General features: G+C 42.5%; 1 protein-coding gene across 3 annotated transcripts in view; it reads left to right on the top strand.

Moving 5' to 3' along the window:
- The window catches only part of PDE6C (phosphodiesterase 6C), a 62,516-nt gene that overhangs the window by 5,401 nt on the left and 34,262 nt on the right, over positions 1 to 22,853 (top strand). For all 3 annotated transcript variants that reach the window (XR_005195398.1, XM_017498170.2, XM_037727715.1), the window contains exons 2-8: positions 3,503 to 3,655; positions 3,765 to 3,854; positions 4,801 to 4,941; positions 8,609 to 8,683; positions 9,682 to 9,746; positions 9,847 to 9,913; positions 18,079 to 18,126. Coding sequence is in view for 2 of the 3 variants with exons in the window: in XM_017498170.2 (XP_017353659.1) it covers positions 3,503 to 3,655; positions 3,765 to 3,854; positions 4,801 to 4,941; positions 8,609 to 8,683; positions 9,682 to 9,746; positions 9,847 to 9,913; positions 18,079 to 18,126 (639 nt within the window). In the remaining variant the exon portion in view is untranslated. The remainder of the gene's footprint in view (positions 1 to 3,502; positions 3,656 to 3,764; positions 3,855 to 4,800; positions 4,942 to 8,608; positions 8,684 to 9,681; positions 9,747 to 9,846; positions 9,914 to 18,078; positions 18,127 to 22,853) is intronic.

Raw genomic sequence — 22,853 nt, 5'->3', positions numbered from 1 at the left:
CTGACATCTGATGAGGGATCAGGCCTCCTGTTGCTCTAAACAATGTTCTCCAGCTGCCTTCAGGGGCTTCTCTGAAAAACCATCAAGGGACACACACAGGATTTACATAAAGAAACTTCACTAAGGATTTTTTGAGCTAGTGAAAATAAAACACAAAAACCCCTCCCTTCCCCTGTCCTACAACTTGATGGCTGGTTTATCTAGGGCTTTCAGATGTAATAATAAGCAAATATTAAATTTTGAAACGTACAAGCCATTTTCTCAAAACAGTCCATTGAACTTAAGAACATTTCCTTGTGTTTAGAATCTGGAATAAAATGGCATTAGGTTTGAAGCTGCAGAGTGAAATGTGTTTACAAAGAAGTGCTGCTGGCCAGGCACGGTGGCTCACGCCTGTAATCCCAGCACTTTGGGAGGTTGAGGCAGGCGGATCACCTGATGTCAGGAGTTTGAGACCAGCCTGGCCAACATGGCGAAACCCCGTCTCTACTAAAAATAAACAATTAGCGAGGTGTGGTGGCAGGTGCCTGTAATTCCAGCTACTCATGAGGCTGAGGCAGGAGAATCCCTTGAACCCAGAAGGCGGAGGGTGCAGTAAGCCGAGATCACGCCATTGCACTCTAACCTGGACAACAAGAGCGAAACTCCATCTCAAACAAACAAACAAAAAAAGTCCTGCTTAACTTCATCCCATGGTGCATGGTTCTGGTATTTCGATTATTCCTTTAGTGTCCAGGCTGTGTAAATAAAGATGACGTGACCTGCATGGATAACAGGGTAGAAGGGAAACAATGGGAGCTGGTCTAGATAAGCAGTGGATTAAGAGAAAGAATCTAACAAAGCTTGCAGACACTTTGGTCTGAGGGTGAAAATGCTATGGGGAAACAGAAGTAACAGATAAAATGGATAGGAAAGAAATGTGATTGTTGGTGGCGTGAGGCAGTGTGCTGGCCCTCAGAAGGAAGGCTGCTCCCCGGTATGGCAGGCCTACATCCAGCTATGGGCATCTGATTTCTTCAGTGATTTGAATTATCTAGAAAAATTAAAACTAGAAGCAAAATGGTAATTGCAAAACAACTACTTTTCATTGAGGAAAGCCTAGAAAAGCACTGACTTTCTCTTCCCAGTACTTACTGAATATCTACTATGTGCCAGACACTTTTCTAAGTGCTCTGCCTGTGCTATTTATTGTATCTCCACATCAGGGATTCTAGGCAGTAGATGGAAGCATTATCCCTATTTTCAGATTAGAAAGCAAAGACACATAGGATAAGTAACATGCCTGGAACCATACAGCTAGTACATTGGGGGCCAGTTTTAGCCAAGAAAGTCTGACTCCAAAACATTTCTTGCCTTTATGCAATGTTGATGCCTAAATAAATAGTTGGTTTGTGTGTTTCCACTTTGAGAAAGGTATGGAAGAGGTCTGGGTGAGGGGCTGCATTCATCCCCTTTACATCCCACATTTCCTCTGAGAGCGGTACCATTTCTGGCGATCCTCCGCAGGGGCGATTCCCCATTAGGTTGAGCCTAAGAATGACCTGTGCCACTTAAAAGTACAGGATCCACTGGAGGCGCTTAGGATTCAGTGCATCTGCTCCATTAATCTGCTGGTGATTCTGAGGCATGTCTCAGGACTGCTAATCTCATTTGCACACTGTGAGTTCTATTGGTCAACCAGCCCTTGTTCCCTGGTGGAAACTCTGGCCTGGAAATGACACACAGAAAATTCTCACATGTTTTACTTTGGGAACCCAGACAGAATCCAGTCTCCAAGGTTTGTGCAGCTTTTAGAAGCACTGCCAACACAGGGAAATGAAAAGAATACAACCGTGGAAGGAATACCACACTAATTTTGGCCAACAAGTCTCAGAGTTAAGGCTGAAGGTGCAGTTCTAATTGAAGAAGTCCTAGGTTCAAAGGGAAGAATGTCATGACCCAAGGAAGGCTGGGTCTAAACCCACCTTGAGCAGCTATTCTCTGAAATGATAGCTAATAAGATCATTGCCTTCCTCGACCTTTTTCTCAAGCCCTTCCATTTGCGCGCTTCTCTAGACTCATCATTCAGCCTCTGCCGTGGCCAGTGGATTAAAATCATTTCTCGAATCTACTCTATGAGGCCTGAATCTGGGAATATCCACTTTCTTCTCTCCCAAAGAAAGAAAGCATAGGAATGAAAGACATAAGCTTGGTAGAACATTAAAAACCTGATAAGCATCTGATGCTGGCATGAGGGTAGTCCTCAGTCCTCTCACACAGGGTCAGTGGAAGTAAGAATATGAACCTTTCTTTTTCTTTTTCTTTTTTTTTGAGACAGAGTTTCGCTCTTGTTGCCCAGGCTAGAGTATAATGGCATGATCTCAGCTTACGGCAACCTCCACCTCCTGGGTTCAAGAGACTCTCCTGCCTCATCCTCCCGAGTAGCTGAGACTACAGGCGTGTGCCACCATGCTTGGCTAATTTTTATATTTTTAGTAGAGACAGGGTTTTATCAAGTTGGCCAGGATGGTCTCAAACTGCTGACCTCAGGGGATCCGCCTGCCTCAGCCTCCCAAAGGGCTGGGATTACAGGCGTGAACAATGGTGCCCAGCCTCAGAATGTGAACCTTCCATCAAAGTAATATATGTAATAAAAAAGTGCATGTTCCTGTTGATCCAGCAAAAGGGATTTCCTTTTTGGGGAATCTGTCACATAAAAATAGATGTAAGAAGGATTAGTGCAGTATTGTTGGTAGTGGGGAAAACTAAACAGGCAGAGTCAGTACAGGACCATTGAGTGGATCGTAGAGCTGCAGGGTGGAATAGTGTGCACGAATCTAAGAGGTGAGTTCACATCTATATGCATTGGTCTTCAGGGAAGTCCATAAGGCATTGTTAAGTGATGAAACTATTATAAGCAATTAGAAAAGGAAATCTTAGAAAAAATAGACAGGAAAACTCTTTGTTCAGGCATAGAGAAAGGCATAGAAGGAGACACACCAGCAGTTAGCACAGATTTCCTCAAGTAGGCTAGACTGAAGGAACTGGGGGGAATGAGAATTTTGGCTTTATGTTAGGACATATGGGCTGATGGTTTCAAATGCATGCTTTTCCTTTGCGATGAGAGAGAAGCGCTCTAGGAACTGTGTCTGTATTCCCAGCTGTGCTCTCCTTCCCTGTACACACTTGCTGTCTATCCTAACCCTGCGCCTTCCCCCTCTTCCTCTTACCACCTCCCTTTCCACTTAGCTGTCTCATCACCTCTTTTCCTCTGGCCCAACCTCAGCCTAACCTAGATAGGCCATAGCTCAGGTGGGAAGCGCTTATTCTGAAATGGGAAATTCCATTCTATGCAGTCATAGGATGGCAGGTGGAGTGGGATTGTTGGTTGGGGACCACTGTACTGGAGCCCTGGTTATCTGCTGGTAGTATTTAAATGAGAGAGAATGATCTGTCATCATCCCTAGATCTACCACTCTATGATTCTGTGCCACTTTGGCAAATGTGTGACTATTTCTTTCAGAACAGTCATTTTTCTGACTTCATGGACAAGCAAACTGGGTATGTCACAAAGAACCTGCTGGCAACCCCGATCGTGATGGGCAAGGAGGTTCTTGCTGTGATCATGGCACTTAACAAAGTAAATGCATCTGAATTTTCCAAACAGGATGAAGAGGTAATGCTAACCCTGGGCATCCGGTTGGAGACTCAGGAAATTTATTTGTTGTTGTATAACCCAAGAAAAGATGCCACAACTATAACTTGTTCTTCTCTGCTGCCTGTAGGTCTTTTCCAAATACCTCAACTTTGTGTCTATCATCCTAAAGCTTCATCATACCACCTACATGTACAATATTGAGTCCCGAAGAAGCCAGGTAAAAGGAGGGCAACATTAATCATTCCATGCTGACCTATTCTGACAAAGGCACCCAGACACAACAAATTCAGACCCCTCCTATCCCTCCTGGGGGTTTAAGCCATGTGGAGCAGATCCCCAAACTTCAGTCCCAGGTGTCCTCTCATGATCTTCCTGCCGCTGTCCCCACCCACACTCCCCTGCACCCCAAGCTTCCATCTGCGTGCACAACTGCCTTGGCTTTCTTCGGTCTAGATCCCGAGTGGCCCTGGCATTTCTGCCTATGAGATGGTGATGACAATTATGGTACCTACTTCAGATGGTTGTTGTGATTATTTGTCTTTAGCTCTCACATAAAGCTTGTAGCAACTCCTGGGTCACAGTAAACCTATTAATTTGAGGAGCATGTTATTCCTGCTTCCATGAGACAGAGGAAGAAAGAGCAATATTGGTAGCCAAGATACCTGAGTCTGGCCCACTCTCTGGACCTCAGTTTCTCCACCAGTATAATGCAGGGGTAGAGGTTGAGAGGGAGGTCCCTTCTCACTCGAACTCTCCAGGTAAGATTACCTCCAACTAGCTCTGGATGCATGGAAGGAGGCATGTGGCTCTCACCACATGAGGGCCAGCAGGAGCCAGTGGGCCACCAACACCAGATTCTCTGCCCAGGGACCATATCTGCATCCAGCTTCAGGGCACTTCCCCTTTGGAGCCAAAACATTTAGACACAGGAACCAATCATGGCTTCCTTCTCCCCATAGACCCACAGCCTTGCAAAGGTCTACTCGTCATCTTACCTAGAGGATCTGAGTAGTTTGTCGGCCGTACACATGTTCAAAATCAGAATTGCATTTTCCAGTGATATGTATTCATTTTATCTGATGCACCTTGTGTTTTCTTGTGGCAAATGCTGCATCTCTCCACAGCATACTTTATTCTGTTTTGTTTTTGATAACTACTTTCAGATCCTTATGTGGTCAGCCAATAAAGTATTTGAAGAACTCACAGATGTTGAGCGACAGTTTCACAAAGCGCTCTACACGGTTAGAACATACCTGAACTGTGAAAGATACTCCATTGGACTGCTGGACATGACCAAGGAGAAGGTTCTTATTGTTCTATACATTTTGTCTCATCTAATATCACCTATAAAACACACACCAAAGGAAATGTGATCCTTAAAAAAATAGATACACTATGTAAATCATTAGTCATGATCGATCACAAGAGCAGAGATAAAAGTGTGTATCTTGGAGCAAAAAAAATGGCTTGAATCTTGGTTTTTCCGCTTCCTAGCAATATGAGTCTTCAGCAAGTCTGGTTTTCTTTTTACATTAATTAACAGACTGTATTTTTAGAGTAGTATTAAGTTTACAGAAAAATTGATTAGAATGTACAGAGTTTCCTCTTTCTCTCAGTTTCCCTGTTATTAACATCTTGGATTAGTGTGATGTGATGAATCATTATCAATGTATTATTATTAACTAAAGTCCATAGTTTACATTAGGGTTCACTCTTTGTGCAGTTCGTGTTTTGACAAATGCGTAATGTCATATATCTGCTATTACAGTATCAAACAGACTAGTTCCAGTGCCTAGAAGTCCTCTGCTTCACATATTCAACCTTCCCTCACCCTTTCCAAACTCCTGGTAGCCACCAATTTTTTTTTTCTTTTTTTTTTTTTTTTTTTTTTACTGTTTCTATAGTTTTTGCCTTTTCCAGAATGCCATATAGTTGGACAGTATGTAGCTTTTTCAGATTGGCTTTTCACTTTGAAATATGCATTTAAGCTTCTTCCATGTCTTTTGATGACTAAATAGCTAATTTATTTTTTTCACTGAATAATATTCCATTGTATGGCAGTTTGTTTATACATTCACTTATTGAAGGGTATCTTGGTTGCTTCTAATATTTAGTGATTGTGAATAAAGCTGCTGTAAACATTGTCTGCAGGTTTATGTGTGTCTATACGTTTTCAGCTCAATTGGGTAAATACCAAAGAGGGCAATTGCTGGATTATATTGTAAGACTAATTGATCTGTGTAAGAAACTGGCAGACTGTCTTCCAAAGTGACTTTACTGTTTTGCATGTCTACGAGCTGCACGTTCTCACCAGGAGTTGTTAATGTCAGTATTTTGGGTATTAGCAGTCGCTACTGTCAGTATTTAGGGTATTAGTTGTGGTATCTCATTGTTGTTTTAATTTGCAGTTCCCCAATAACATATGATGTTGAGCATCTTCTCATATGTTTACTTGCCATCTGCATATCTTCTTAGAGAGATATCTGCTCAGATCTTTTGCCCACTTTTTGATATGTTTTCTTATCATTCAATTATAAGAGTTATTTGTATATTATGAATCCAAGTCCTTTACCAAATATGTGATTTGCAAATACTTTCTCCCAGTCTGTGGCTTATTTTTTCTTTCTCTTAACAGTGTCTTCTGCAGAACAGAAGTTTTTAATTTTAATGAAGTCCAATTTTTCAATATTTTTTCTTTCATGGATTGTGCTTTTGGTGTTGTATCTATGAAGTCTCATCAAACCCAAGTTCACCTAGATTTTCTATGTCATCTCCTAGAATTTTTATACTTTTGTGTTTTACATTTAGATGTATAATCCATTTCGAGTTATTTTTTTGTGAAAGGTACAAGTTCTGTCTCTAGATTCACTTTTTTTTACATGCAGATATTCAGTTGTTCCAACACAAATTGTTGAAAAGACTATTCTTTGTTTATTGCCTTTGCTCCTTTGTCAAAGTTGACTATATTTGTGAGGGTCTATTTCTGGGTTCTCCAGTTTGTTCCATTGATTCATTTGTCCATTCTTTCATTAATACCACACTGTCTTGATTATTGCAGCTTTATGGCAAATCTTAAAGTCAGGTAGTGTCAGCTCTTTGACTTTGTTCTTCTTGTCAGCAAGTCTTTTAAACTACCTGATATTTGGTTTCTTCATCTGTAAAATGAGGACATTTCTCTTATAGATTGTGACAATTAGAGATTAAATATATATATATGGTGTTTATATATACATCTTACATATATTTTTTGACTGTGAACAAATCACTTAACCTTTTAAATCTGTAAAACAGGGATAACAGTAGAATTGGTACTAAAGAATTGTTATGAGGATTAAATAAATAATACATATCAAAATATTTACGGTAGCTTTATTCACAATTACTAAATATTAGAAGCAACCACAGTAAGATATATCTATAAACACTATATATGGTGTCTAGAATTTTCATAGTAGGTGCATAATCAATATTATCTTTACCAACTTGAAGTTTTGTAGTCTAAAAAATTCTAATTATTTTAAAGTAGAAATATTGCAACATTTAATATTATTCACAATAATGCCCTTGTCCCATCTTTAATTCTGTTGGTACCCTTCTAGTTCAAAATAACTAATGATACCATATTATTTATATATTTTTTCTTTTCTTTTTTTGGGTGGCGGGGACAGAGTCTCACTCTGTCACCAGGCTGGAGTGCAGTGGCGTGATCTTGGCTCACTGCAACCTCGGCCTCCCAGTTCAAGCGATTCTCGTGCCTCAGTAGCTGGGATTACAGGCCTGTACCACATGCCCACTCATTTTTTGTATTTTTAGTAGAGACAGGGGTTCATCATGTAGGCCAGGTTGGTCTCGAACTCCTGTCTTCAAGTGTTCTGCCTGCCTCAGCCTCTCAAAGTGCTGGGATTACCGGCATAAGCCACTGCACCTGGCCTTATTTATATTTTTTAATATCCATGTGATTGGAAGTTATTTTTTTCAGAGTAATTGTTCTAAGTGGATAAACATAGGATGAAGCACTAGGATTGCTGGGTTCTGATCTTGGTTCTGGGACTTTCTAGCTGAGTATGTTGGTTAGGATTCTTTTGGCTATAAGAAACATCAGACACAACTAAAAGCATCTCTAACAATATGATGTTTAGTCTCCTCCTTAACAAGGTAGGGCAGCACTAGTACTGGTTGATTTAGAGATCGGTGCAGTCATCAAAGTCCAGGTGCCTTCTCCTTCTTCCTGGCAAGGTCTTGCTACCTGCAGCATGTTGGTGAGGCCTCCTCCATGGTGGAAAGATGGCTGTTGCAGCTCAAATCATGGCACACAGTCATGACACAACTGGGAGGCATTTCCTCCAAATGTCACTCTCATCACCTTTCATCTGAGGAATACCTTTCCCCAGGAGTCCCTCAGCAGACTTCTCCCCCTTCTTCATTGTCCAGAGCTGGGCCGCATACCTGCCCCCAAACTGATCTAGGCACCTCATGTAGGACACTCATGGGTTCTGGTCTGATGGAAAATTACCACCTGATACCCACATCATATCAGGTTATGCCAGCAAGGAAGAAAGGAGAATGGATGCTGGGTAAAGCAACCAACACTTGTCCACTCTGTGTGACCTTGGCCAACCCTCTGAATCAAACCAGATTTAGCTGAATTATCTATGAAAGAACTGTTGCACATTGAGTACTTTGAACTATGTGCCAGGATAGATGTTTGCTATGTATTATTTATTTAATCCTCACAACAATTGTTTAGTACAAATTCTACTGTTATCCCTATTTTACAGATTTAAAAGGTTAAGTGGTTTGTTCACTGTCAAAAATTCCTAAGCAGTATTGTCGGGAATTACAGATCTTTCAGCACTAAAATTCCAGGACTATGTAGATTAACATAAAATATACAAACACATAAAATTCATATAAGATATGGTAGGTCATGGAACATTGTATTTAATGACATTTAAATCTCATTGCCTCCAGGAATTCTATGATGAATGGCCAATCAAGCTTGGAGAAGTAGAGCCTTATAAAGGTCCAAAGACACCTGATGGCAGGGTATGTGCAAATGTCTTCCTTGATGCTGTCTGTGTGTGGTATCAGGTGCTAAAACTAAGAGGCCACAGTGCATAGAGGAAGGAGCACTGGCCTGAGAAGGCCTGGAATAGTAGAAACAGCACTAGACAAGGAGTTTGAGGTTCTAGTCCCAGCTCTGCCCCAAGAGCTGACTGGCCCTACTTAACTCATTGTTAAGCCTCTCCATTTCCTTTTCGATGAAGCCAGGGCTTGGTAGAGTAGTGGTTCTCAACAGGCAGGAATGCATCAGGGCCACCTGCACAATATTTTAAAGAAGTACCTGGGCCCTTCTTCAGATATGTGGGATTAGAATCTCCAAGGAAGGGTTGGGTTAGGTTTACTTTCCCCCTTGACTGCAAACTTCATGAGGGCAGAAACCCCTGTGTTCAGAACACACAGGAAAGAGAAGTCAAAGGGATGGAATGTGTCTAGGCCTCAGGTTCATCATCTTCCCCATGAAACAGAGAGAATAATTCTCTAGTCCCTTTCACCTTTGGCAGTGTAACTTCCTGTTTCTGAGGAACCTGTTCAGATAAGTCACTGATGAAAGGAGGTTATGGGCTCACTATATATGATGTACAACTGACTGCAGTTGAGAAATTATGTGATTTGTCCTAATGAAGTTATTAATGTCAGGTATTTCTCGACAACAAAAGGCATCACTTGAAAGTAAAAACAGACTCTCTGATGATTTGGTAGCTAAAGATTCCCTCCATCCCAAAAGCTGTGTGAGGCAATTAAACTGTTTAAAAACAAAATTTACTTTAGCCTTGTGCCTGTAGATAAACAGCCAATAATAGTTCTGGTTTTACTGTAAGTTTGTAGTCAGGATATAAGTAGTTTGATTATTTATGTTATAATAGAATGTGGTTGGGAAATAAAGTTCTATTTGCAAGAGTTTTAAAGTGCAAGTTCCCCAATGAAAAATGATTTCTTTGGGAAATAACATTACTCCCATAATATCCTCTTTTTTTTCTTAGGAAGTCAACTTTTATAAAATAATTGATTACATTTTACATGGAAAAGAAGAGATCAAAGTGATTCCGTGAGTATTGACGGGAAGTTGCTGCTTCAGTTGCCATTTTATTTTTGCACACATTGTATTTCTCTATATTGCAATGATTTTCTTTCCTCTCTTCCCCAAGGACGCCTCCTGCAGACCACTGGACACTCGTTAGTGGGTTGCCAACATATGTTGCTGAAAATGGATTTGTAAGTTACTGGACAAATTCAAAATTTAAATAATATTGCATGAAACTCTTATTAGCTAAGATATAGATACAATTGCAAAAGAAAGAATGCATCCAATAAAAGTGAGATGACCACTTCCTTTGGCATAGGAGAAAGAAGAGAAGAATCTTGGCAGTCAAACGTCAGTTAACTGGAAACTTCTGAACTCTACACAAAAATATTTAGTCAACACGAGAAAGATTCCTCCATCCCTCAGCTTCTTATTCTGGAGCCACACACATTTCAGACATTTTTTGGAAGCCAATGACTATGATTTAATGACTAGGTTTAATTCTATCTCAAGGAGCTCATTCAATTTTTTAAAGTATAAATGAGGGGGATGGGTGGAGATGATGTGGGAAGTGGAACTTTTGAATATTCGGCTAAAAGCTTAGGCCTCTAAGGTCTTGATCCACCTGTTAATGTTCTTACAACATTTAGAACATAATGTTCTTCAAAGAAAGGACTAAAACAGACATTGCTGATGGAAAGGTCAAAAAAGACGAATAAGCTGCTTTTTGCCTCTTCAAAAGCACAGATGGAGGATGCTCAGCCCATCAAATGATGTAATTTATTCAAGTTAGATATGAATTAATGCATGGCAGAAAAGATTCCTTAAATTCTTAGGCTATATATGCTTATAAAAACCTTGGGAGATTGTCGTGGTTTCTTTGCAATAGTGGTACAAAAAGAGTAGACATGGTTCATTCAGTTATTCTTCGAAAGCACTTACCTTGGGGCCGAGAGGCAGAAGGAGTTTGGTGAGGTGGGGATTTAACAAGGGAGCCCACTTAGATGTTCTTAGATTGTTAGTTTTTTAGGAGTTTTGTGAGCAAGTTGTTAAACTGTTGGCAGCTTGAAATCTCCCATGGTGAGAAAATTGGGACCATGGAAATTGGCAACTGATACAAGCCAGGGCTTTCATCAATTCCCGGCCAAGGGAGCTGATTTCCCCAGCACCCTCTCTGGAGATTGCAGTTCTAGTTCCAGCTCATGGATTTAAAAAAATCACTTAACTTCTTTAGGCTTTCATTTCTTCATTTTTAAAAGAAAAAGTGTGAATTAAATCGCCAAGATCCATTCTGGCTTTAAAATGTTATGATTTCTGAGTGCAGTGGCTCATGCCTGTAATCCCAGCACTTTGGGAAGTTGAAGCAGGTGGATCACTGGAGGTCAAGAGTTTGAGGAGGATCCAAGACGGCTGAACGGACGATCCAAGATGGCTGAACAGATACAACTCCAGCGCACAACACCTAGCGAGAGAGATGTAGAAATCCAGAGATCTCCTAGCTCCAACAGAGGTACCAGGTGCATTTCAATGGGCCTGGTCCGAAGGTGAGCAAAGCCCACTCAGGGCAGACTGAGGCAGGGAGGGGTGCTGCTTCATCCAGGAAGTGCATCTGACTGGCGAGTTGGAGGCTCCCCCTCTGGCACTCTGGTCCAGATACAGCGCTTCCCCCAAAGCCTCAGCAATACACAAAACAGGGGATCTTTGCCAGTCAAGCACCGGGAATTACAAGTGCGGAGTTGAATAATAATCCAGGATGGTGTCCCAGATTGGCGCACAGACCTAAACAGACATATAAGCCCAAAAGGCGGCAGGGAGAGCCTGCAGACTGAGCTATCACCCCCTCCCCCCGCCCAGAAAGAGAGGGAGCTGTAAGCAGGAGCAGCTGGGCAGGCCCCTACCCCATGACCGGAAAGAGAGGAAGCTGAAAGGGGGAGATGGCCAGGTGCAGCTGGGCGGGTCCCTACCCTCCCCCACAAATCCCAGAGGGCTGAAGCTCTGACTCTAGTGGGTTGTGCAGCCAGTGCCACAGTCTGAGATGAACCTTGAATGATCCAGCCCAGTGGAGGAAGGGCACAACCCACAACTAGAGGGGTAGGACTGGGCTACATGTTTTAAGAAAAAACACAGGAAGCCTACGTAGCAACGGGACAGGCGTTCTTGACAACCCAGCAGCCCCTACAAGTCAGCGGAAGAGGCGAAGAGGAGGGCCTAATCTCCCAGTATAAACAAAAAGGACACAGGAAGCTTCCCTAGTAATCTGAAGGAGTCCCTAGAAACCTAGTAGGACCTCCACAGGCAGACAAGCAACCTCATCAAGCAGCTCACTGACACCACAGCCAGGTAAATCCACAAAGATAGGAAAAAACCAGCGCAAAAAAGATGAAACCATCAAAGACTAGAACACCTCTTCTCCTTCAAGGGATCACAACTCCTCAACAACACAGGATCACAACTTGACCAAGAAGGAGTGCAACAAATTGACAGAAACAGGCTTCAGAAGGTGGATGATGATAAACTTTTCTGAGCTAAAGGAACATGTTCTAACTCAATGCAAAGAAATCAAAAACCTTGAAAAAAGTTAGACGAAATGCTAACTAGAATAACCAGCTTAGAGAAGAACATAAATGACTTGATGGAGTTGAAAAACACAGCATGAGAACTTCGTGAAGCATACACAAGTTTTAATAGCCGAATTGATCAAGCAGAAGAAAGGATATCAGAGATTGAAGATCAACTCAATGAAATAAAAAAAGAAGGCAAGACAAGAGAAAAAATAGTGAAAAGAAATGAACAAAGCCTCCAAGAAATATGGGATTATGTGAAAAGACCTAATCTACGCTTGATCAGTGTACTTGAATATGATGGGGAGAATGAATCCAAGCTGGAAAACATGCTCCAGGATATTATCCAGGAGAACTTCCCAAGCCTAGCAAGGCAGTCCAAATTTCAAATTCAAGAAATACAGAGAACTCCACAAAGCTATTCCTCAAGAAGAGCAACCCCAAGGCACATAATCGTCAGATTCACCAGGGTTGAAATGAAGGAGAAAATGTTAAGGGCAGCCAGAGAGAAAGGTTGGGTCATCCACAAAGGAAAGCCCATCAGACTCACAGCAGATCTCTCAGCAGAAACCCTACAAGCCAGAAGAGAGTGGGGGCCTATATTCAACATCCTTAAAGAAAAGAACTTTCAGCCCAGAATCTCATATACAGCCAAACTAAGCTTTGTAAGTGAAGAAGAAATAAAATCCTTTACAGACAAGCAATTACTGAGAGATTTTGTCACCAGCAGACCTGCCCTACAAGAGCTCCTGAAAGAAACACTAAGCTTGGAAAGGAACAAATACCAGTCACTGCAAAGCAAACCAGTTGGCAAAGACCAAAAATGCAATGAAAAAAACGAGTCAACTAATGGGAAAGAAAACCAGCCAGTAACAAAATGGCAAGATCAAATTCACACATAACAATATTAACATTGAATGTAAATGGCCTAAACACCCCAATCAAAAGACACAGGCTGGCAAACTGGATAAAAAGTCAAAACCCATCGGTGTGCTGTATTCAGGAAATCCATCTCACATACAAAGACACACATAGACTCAAAATAAGGGATGGAAGAAGATTTACCAAGCAAATGGAGAACAAAAAAAAAAAGCAGGGGTTGCAATCCTAGTCTCTGATAAAATGGACTTCAAACTAACAAAAATCAAAAGAGACAAAGAAGGACACTACATAATGGTAAAAGGGTCAACCCAACAGGAAGAGCTAAGTATTCTAAATATATATTCCCCCAACACAGGAGCACCCAGATACATAAAGCAAGTTCTTAATGACCTAAAACAAGATTTAGACTCCCACACAATAATAGTGGGAGACTTCAACACTCCACTGTCAATATTAGACAGATCAATGAGACAGAAAGTTAACAAGGATATTCAGGACTTAAATACAGAGCTGGACCAAGCGGACCTAATAGACATATACAGAACACTCCACCCCAAATCCACAGAATATACATTTTTCTCAGCACCATATTGCACTTACTCTAAAATTGACCACATCATTGGAAGCAAATCACTCCTCAGCAAATGAAAAAGAACAGAAACCATAACAGTCTATCAAAACAGAGCACAATCAGACTATAACTCAGGATCAAGAAACACACTAAAAACCGCACAACCACTTGGAAACTGAACAACTTGCTTCTGAGTGTTGACTGGATAAACAAAGAAATGAAGGCAGAAATAAAGAAGTTCTTCGAAACCAACCAGAATAAAGACACAACTTACCAGAATCTTTGGGACACCTTTAAAGGGAAATTTATAGCAATAAACGCCCACCAGAGAAGAGAGGAAAGATCTAAAATCGACACCCTATCATCAAAATTGAAAGAGCTAGAGGAGCAAGATCAAAAAAACTCAAAAGCTAGCAGAAGACAAGAAATAACGAAGATCAGAGCAGAACTGAAGGAGATAGAGACGCAAAAAACCCTCCAAAAAAATCAATAAATCCAGGAGCTGGTTTTTTGAAAAGATCAACAAAATAGACAGACTGATAGCCAGATTAATAAAAAAGAAAAGGGGGAAGTATCAAATAGATGCAATAAAAAACGATAAAGGGGATGTCACCACTGATCCCACAGAAATACAAACTACCATCAGAGATTACTACAAACAGCCCTATGCACATAAATCAGTAAACCAGGAAGAAATGGATAAATTCCTAGACATTGGTACTCTACCAAGAGTAAACCAGGAGGAAGTTGAAACCCTGAATAGACCAATAACAAGGGCTGAAGTAGAGGCAGCAATCGATAGCCTACCAACCAAAAAAAGTCCAGGTCCAGAGGGGTTCACAGCCGAATTCTACCAGACGTACAAAGAGAAGCTGGTTCCATTCCTTCTGAAACTGTATAAAACAATACAAAAGGAGGGAATCCTCCCTAACTCATTTTATGAGACCAACATCATCCTGATACCAAAACAAGGCAGAGACTCAACTAAAAAAGAAAACTTCAGGCCTATATCCATGATGAACATCGATGCAAAAATCTTCAATAAAATACTGGCAAACAGATTGCAACAGCACATCAAGAAGCTTATCTATCATGACCAAGTAGGCTTCATCCCAGGGATGCAAGGCTGGTTCAACATAGACAAATCCATAAATATAATCCATCACATAAACAGAACCAAAGACAAAAACCACATGATTATCTCAATAGATGCAGAGAAGGCCTTCAATAAAATTCAACAGCCTTTCATGCTAAAAACTCTCAATAAACTAGGTATTGACGGAACGTATCATAAAATGATAAAAGGTATATTTGACAAATCTACAGCCAATATTATACTGAATGGGCAAAAGCTGTAAGAATTCCCTTTGAAATCAGGCACTAGACAAGGATACCCTCTCTCACCACTCCTATTCAACATAGTATTGGAAGTTCTAGCCAAAGTAATCAGGCAAGAAAAAGAAATAAAGGGTATTCAATTAGGAAAGGAGGAAGTCAAACTGTCTCTATTTGCAGATGGCATGATTATACATCTAGAAGACCCATTGTCTCAGCCCAAAATCTTCTCAAACTGGTAAGCAACTTCAGCAAAGTCTCAGGATACAAAATCAATGTGCAGAAATCAGAAGCATTCCTATATACCAATAACAGACAAACAGAGAGCCAAATCAAGAGTGAACTCCCATTCACAATTGCTACAAAGAGAATAAAATACCTAGGAATACAACTAACAAAGGATGTAAAGGACCCCTCCAAGGAGAACTACAAACCACTGCTCAATGAAATCAGAGAGGACACAAACAGATGGAGAAACATTCCATGCCCATGGTTAGGAAGAATTAATATCATGAAAATGGCCATACTGCCCAAAGCAATCTACAGATTCAATGCTATCCCCATCAACCTACCAATGACCTTCTTCACAGAACTGGAAAAAAAAACACTTTAAACTTCATATGGAATCAAAAGAGAGCCCGCATAGCCAAGACTATCCTAAGCACAGAGAACAAAGCCAGAGGCATCACACTGCCTGACTTCAAACTATACTACAACGCTACAGCAATAAAAACAGCACGGTACTGGTACCAAAACAGAGACATAGACCACTGGAATAGAACAGGGACCCCAGAAGAAACACCACACATCTACAACCAACTGATCTTTGACATACCCAGCAAAAACAAGCAATGGGGAAGGACTCCATGTTTAATAAATGGTGTTGGGAAAACTGGCTAGCAATGTGCAGAAAGCAGAAACTAGACCCCTACTTGTCACCTTACACTAAAATTAACTCCAGATGGATTAAAGATTTAAACATAAAACCTAACATCATAAAAACACTAGAAGAAAACATAGGCAAAACCATCCAGGACTTAGGCATAGGCAAAGACTTCATGACTAAAACACCAAAAGCAATGACAATAAAAGCCAAGATAGACAAATGGGATCTGATTAAAATTCAGAGCTTCTGTACAGCAAAAGAAACCATCATTAGAGCAAATTGACAACCAGCAGAATGGGAAAACATTTTCACAATCTACCCATCTGACAAAGGGCTAATAACCAGAATCTACAAAGAACTAAAACAGATATACAAGAAAAAAACAAACAACCCCATTTAAAAGTGGGTGAAGGATATGAACAGACACTTTTCAAAAGAAGACATATATGAGACCAACAAACATATGAAAAAATGCTCATCATCACTGGTCATTAGAGAAATGCAAATCAAAACCACACTGAGTTACCATCTCATGCCAGTTAGAATGGCAATCATTAAAAAATCTGGAGACAACAGATGCTGGAGAGGATGTGGAGAAACGGGAACACTCTTACACAGTTGGTGGGAGTATAAATTAGTTCAATCATTGTGGAAGTCAGTGTGGTGATTTCTCAAGGATCTAGAAATAGAAATTCCATTTGACCCAGCAATCCCATTACTGGGTATGTACCCAAAGAACTATAAATCATTCTACTATAAAGACACATGCACACGTATGTTCACTGCAGTCCTGTGTACAATAGCAAAGACCTGGAACCAACCCAAATGCCCATCAGTGATAGACTGGACAAAGAAAATGTGGCACATATACACCATGGAATACCATGCAGCCATAAAAAACAATGAGTTCGTGTCCTTTGCAGGGACTTGGATGAATCTGGAAACCATCATTCTCAGCAAACTGACACAAGAACAGAACGCCAAACACCGTATGTTCTCACTTATAGGTGGGTGTTGAACAACGAGAACATGTGGACTCAGGGAGAGGAGCATCACACACTGGGGACAGTTGGGGGTGGGTAGGGGAGAGACAACAGAGGGTGGGGAGGGAGGGGAGGGTGGGGAGGGATAACATGGGCAGAAATGCCAAATATAGTATGCACCTAAAATTAATTAAATAAATAAATAAAAAGAAGAATACTGCGGCAGCAGAGGAGGCTGCTTCTCACCAAAAATAAATGAGTAAATAAAAAAAAGAGTTTGAGACCAGCCTGGCCAACATGGTGAAACCCCGTCTCTACTAAAAATACAAAAATTAGCTGGGTGCAGCGGTGGGCGCCTATAATCTCAGCTACTTGGGAGGCTGAGGCAGGAGAATCGCTTGAACCCAGAAGGTAGAAGTTGCAGTGAGCCGAGATGGCACCATTGTACTCCAGCCTGGGGAATAGAGAAAATACTCTATCTCAAAAAAATAAAAATAAAATAAAATGAAAGACTCTGATTTTAAGTATCTCATAGAAAGACATGGTCTTTTATTAGGATCCATTTGTGACTATGACCTAAGGTACAGAAAACTTAAAATGATTCAAAATGGAATGATTTCTTGTCCTTATAGATGTCAGCAATAAGTCTGTGAATTTCAGTAATTAAAGTGATATCTCTCACTGAATCCTTACTTTGGTATAACTAAAAACCTATCTGGCTTTTTCCTCTTGCCCCTTAGCCATCATCTCCTAACCCAAATCTTACCTCAGGAAGAAGAAGAAGAAAAGCAGTCCTAGCTCTGCTCCTCATACCTGCCCTAGCAGAGCTAGAATTTCTGTTTTCTCCTCTTCTTGGCCTGAGCAGCCTGTTGCTTTAAATTTGAAGAGGATTTCCTAGAGTCTGGGGGAGTGGGAAGGAGCAGAGATGGTACCACATGTCCTCCAGTGTTAGCAGCAGAGAAACCGTCTTGAATGAGCTGTTAGCGGCTGTGGCCTAGCTGACGTCCATTTGCCTGCAAGGAGTCAAGAGCAGAGTCGGAAATCCTTACTCCTCATGTACTCTTTCTTATTCTGCTTTGTGGCTGAGAGGGCTCCACCACACAATGTTTCAGAACTTTTGTCTCCTCTTGCCTTCCAGATCTGTAACATGATGAATGCCCCTGCAGATGAATACTTCACATTTCAGGTAACTGCACTCTGGGTCAGGCCTCGCCTCTCAGGGCTGGGGTCGGGGGTGGATGCTCTTGCCTCCCCTCTACCCCCACAGTCTGCCTGATGCTCAAGTTGGCCACAGGTACACACAGGCCCATCTCCCACTCACCCTGGCTTGGCCAGCAAGTAGCAGATTCTTCAGTGAAGGAAGAAGAGACTAGTAAGGAAAAGAAAGATCAGACAGAAGGCCAGGGAGGGGACCTGCCACTCCCCCATTTGATCACACTCCTGGTCATTTGGGGCAGTGGTCCCCACTTTTTGGCACCAGGGACCAGTTTCGTGAAAGACATTTTTTCCACAGAATGGGGGTGGTGTGAGAGATGGTTTTGGGATGAAACTGTTCCACCTCAGATCATCAGGCATTTGATTCTCATAAGGAGTGCACCACCCAGATCCCTCACATGCACAGTTCACAGTAGGGTTCGCGCTCCTATGAGAATCTAATGCTGCTGCTGATCTGACAGGAGGCGGAGCTCAGACGGTAATGCGAGCAATGGGGAGTGACTGTAAATACAGTTTCACCCAAGTACCGCCTGCTCACCTCCTGCTGCACAGCCTGGTTCCTAACAGGCTATGGGTCAGTACTGGTTTGGGGGCTCCGATCTGAGAGCGGCAACAGTGCCTCGTCCTGTATTCATGCTCAATAAACATTCTCTGCATGCATGACTGGCTGGCTACATCCTATAGCCTGAATCCACCTCTCCTGATGGTTTCCTCAGCAGCCTTTCCCTGCGGCTTACTGCAACTGTTCTCAGGAAAATCAACAATTCTGATTGAGTCCTTAGAGCTTCTCTTGCTGTTAGACTTGGTTGTATCCTTCCTTCTCCACTGTGCAGAAACCCCCTGCCTGGGGAATCTGCCTCCACTTCCCACCAGATACTCCCGGGAATCAGCCTCTATATGTGCTCCTCTAGTGGACCCACTTCTCCCCTATTGGGCTTCCTGCTGGAACCTGGCTACAGACCTGGAGTTGATCCGTCCCCTCCCCAAGCCCACCAGAAGGGCCAGCCTGTGGTCTTTACCACCCCTCCCCACCTGTCACCCCCCACCTGTCATCTCTGCCACTCCCCTATCCGCCTGTCCATCCCTCCTCACCTGTCATCTCTGCCACCCACTCCCCAGCTGTCACCTCCTCCCAACCTGACTGTTGGAGATAAACTGGCATTTGGCTCTGCAGCCTCTTCTTTTCTGCCTCTGGGCACTTGTTGTTCCGTGCCCTGCATTTAAAAAACATCCCCTTAGAGCCTGATCTCACTCTGGAGTAGACACTGCCTTCCCCAGTGGGTACTGTCAGGGCTCCTCTGTCTCTTGCACACAGAGCCCCATCTCTGACTCTGGAAAAGCCAGCCTTCCCCAGGCTGTGGCATGCCTCCTTAGCTGCAGAACCACACCATGCCTCAGGGAAATCTGTACACACTTGCTTCGTGCCATGCATCTGCCTGCTTCTCCCTTTGCTTACTGACATGGAAAACATGTAAACACCATATGGTTGCTCTAGCTCCTTCCTCTTTGCAATTGAAGCTTATTTGTGACCATGCTGTACCCAGCCCTGATCCCTATATTTATGGCAGGTGGATGTCAGGATAGGATGCCTGTCAGCAAAAAGGGGACAATGATTTTCTAGAGTCTGAGCTGTAAGCAGTCATCGTCTGAACAGGGAGTGGAATGGGGCTGGCCCAGGAGAGCCCCGGCAGCTCTGTGAGATTTGGGGCCCTTTGCTTTCATGCTCCACTGCAGCTACTGCAGGAGCAGCTGTAAAAGTGCTCTGACAACCTGGGCGGAAGGAGGCCTGGGACCTCGCTGGGGTCTTGGGGAGTCCCCATTGTGGGATAAACCTCCAGGACACAGGGACTTCCCAGTTCTCTGGGAAACATCGGTGTGGTCCCATGAAAATGTGCTTCTCAGATCGCCACCTGTGGGAGTGTAACTGCAATGGCTGCTGGTCTGAAATCCATGGTCACATCTGTGCTGGGGCTACGCTCTCCATGGGCCACTCCCAACTGGTAACTGAGTGTGGCAGGGACAGTAAAGCAGGCCGGTTCCTGGAAGAAAGCCAGATCCCCTGCCAGGTAGCATTGTCCCTTGGAATGCCCAACAGCTCTGCAAACAGTTTCAGAGCAGCACGGTGGTATAAACGGCTCCCCCAACCTTCCATTCTTCCATTTCTCCTTCGCACAGCACACGGTTGGGATTGTGTCTCTATCTGATGCCCTTCTCAGGCCCCTCAGCCTCGCTCCCCACTTCGCCTCACTGGCATCACCTGGTGTCATTCTGCAGAGCAGACTAGGGTGGGGTGGCTGTCCTCCCTAAACCACCACCCTCCTTTTGTGCTCCACCTTCGCATTCTCTCTCTCCCTGGTCAGGCCCCACTCTGATTCTTAGATTCCTTTTGGCACCTGAGAAGTTTGATGGAAAAGCCAATGATATACATGAAAAGAACCGCCATCAGAGCAAACCTGCCAAGGCAGTGGTTCTCAGACTATGTTCCTTGTGTGCACCATTGATTCATTTCCTATCCCTGCTGCCATGAATTGCCACTGAGTGGTTTAAAATCACACAAATGTAATATCTCACAGTTCTGGAGGCCAGAATTCCAAAATGGGTCAAACGGGCTAAAATCACAGAGCTGGCGGGACTCTGTTGCTTTCTGGAGGCTCTGGGGAGAATTCGTCTTCTTACCTTTTCCAGCTTCTCAGGGCTGCCGCCTTCCTTGCCTGGCGACCCTTCCCCCAGCAAAGCCAGCAGCGGCATCACTCTGACCTTGCTTTTGTCACCATAGCTCCTTCTCCCATTCTGATTCCAACCTCTTTTCCACTTTTAAGGATCCTTGTAATGACATTGGGTCCACCTGGAACAGCCAGGCTAATTTCCCCATCTTAAGGCCAGCTAATTAGCAACCGCCATTCTATCTGCAACCTTAATTCCCCTCTGTTGGGTAAGATAACATATTCACAGGTTCCAGAGATTAGGGTATAGACATCTTTGGGGGCCGTTGTTCTGCCTGCCATAGTGTTCTTGAAGTGGACTAAGGGGTCTTCCTTTAACATCAATTAAAATGATCCCAATTCACAGGGGGAAAAGTGCATAGAATTTCCTCTGTTTTTTGTCCTACTAACTTTTCTTAAACCTTAGGTTCCTTCTACCACTTGTCCGTCTACAAGCTCTAGCTAACGGCAAAATACATGAATATGAACTGGTAGCAAATGCGTATTTCCTGAAATACTGAGAAGCAGTCAGCAAAGCTTATTTTGGAAGCTTTAACAAATACACATGAAGTTCTTTTGCACACATGTGATATATTTCCTATTATTGATTTTGCCTTTGGTCCGTATGATGGCATAAGTACACAGATATTTCTCAGAGATGCACGCTTTGCAAACACTATGCATTGCATCTTTTTTTTCTAAAGCTTCGGCCATCGGGACACAGACATTGAGGTTTGGTTCATCTGCTTTTCATTCCACATATAAAGACTAGACATAAGTAGTAAACAGGTTACTTTGAGCACCTATTACATCCTCAGTCTAAATGCTAAAGTGTGGTTCAGGCTATAAGTGCAGTTGGAATTCCAAAAAGGAAAAGTTCTGTATCAGTTAGAAAAGTTAGAAAAGACTGCAAGGAAGAGTCAAGGCTTACCAAGGGCCTGTAAGGATGACTAAATAAGCCAAGGGAAGTCTTAAAGAACAAATAATATGGTGTGTTGAGTTCTTGTCTATCTTTGCCTTAGCTACATGCTATGCAAATGCTACATCAGGGTTCTCACACTTCAGAGTGCATCAGAATTACTTGGGAAGCTTATTGAAGATGCATGCCCAGGCCAGGCATGCTGACTTATGCCTGTAATGCCAGCATTTTGGGAGGCTGAGGTGGGTGGATCACTTGAGGTCAGGAGTTCAAGATCAGCCTGGCCAACATAGTAAAACCTCATCTGTATTAAAAATACAAAAATTAGCCAGGCGTGGTGGCACAGGCCTGTAATCCCAGCTACTCAGGAGGCTGAGGCAGGAGAATCACTTGAACCTGGGAGGCAGAGGTTGCAACGAGCCGAGATCACACTCCAGCCTGGGTGACAGAGTAAGTCCCTGTCTCAAAAACAAAACAAAACAAAACAAAACAAAACAAAACAAAAAAAGATGCATGCCCAAAGATAATGAAATAAGCTAAAACAAATCTGTTGCACATGGTCCTTGGACCACACTTTGAGAAACACTCCTAAACTTTTGTGCCTGCATCCCTCCGCTAGACCCTAAGCATCTTGTGGGCAACACCTGTGATTTGTTCTCTTTTGTACCTTCAGCAGCTGTCCCAGTTCCTGGCATACCATAGAGGCTTGACAAATGTTTACTCAACACACCACAGAATGAAAGACTATCTTGATGGATGAGTCAGAAAAACAGAAACCACACTTGTATTTCAACAGGATAATTTTATATAAGGAATTAGCTAAAGAGGTGTTGGAAGACAGAAAAAGTGTAAAGGGAACAGTGAGGTAACAGTGGTAAGAAGCACTTCCCATCCCTCAGGCTTGGGAAAGAAAGGGAAAATGTTAGTATTGTCAGAAAACAGACACTTGGTTCTAGTTCACACCATTGGATGTGCTAGAGTATGTATAATGGCTGTATGGTCCTAGCATGTTCTGACACAAAGTAGGAATTGCCACATCTAACACCCAAAGATTCTTCTTTTTTTTTTTTTTTTTTT

This window comes from Cebus imitator, unplaced genomic scaffold, assembly GCF_001604975.1.
Source record: "Cebus imitator isolate Cc_AM_T3 unplaced genomic scaffold, Cebus_imitator-1.0 Scaffold238, whole genome shotgun sequence".
NCBI lineage: Eukaryota > Metazoa > Chordata > Mammalia > Primates > Cebidae > Cebus > Cebus imitator.
Note: the sequence above shows the minus strand (reverse complement) of the source record. Positions and strands in the feature narration are given on the sequence as shown.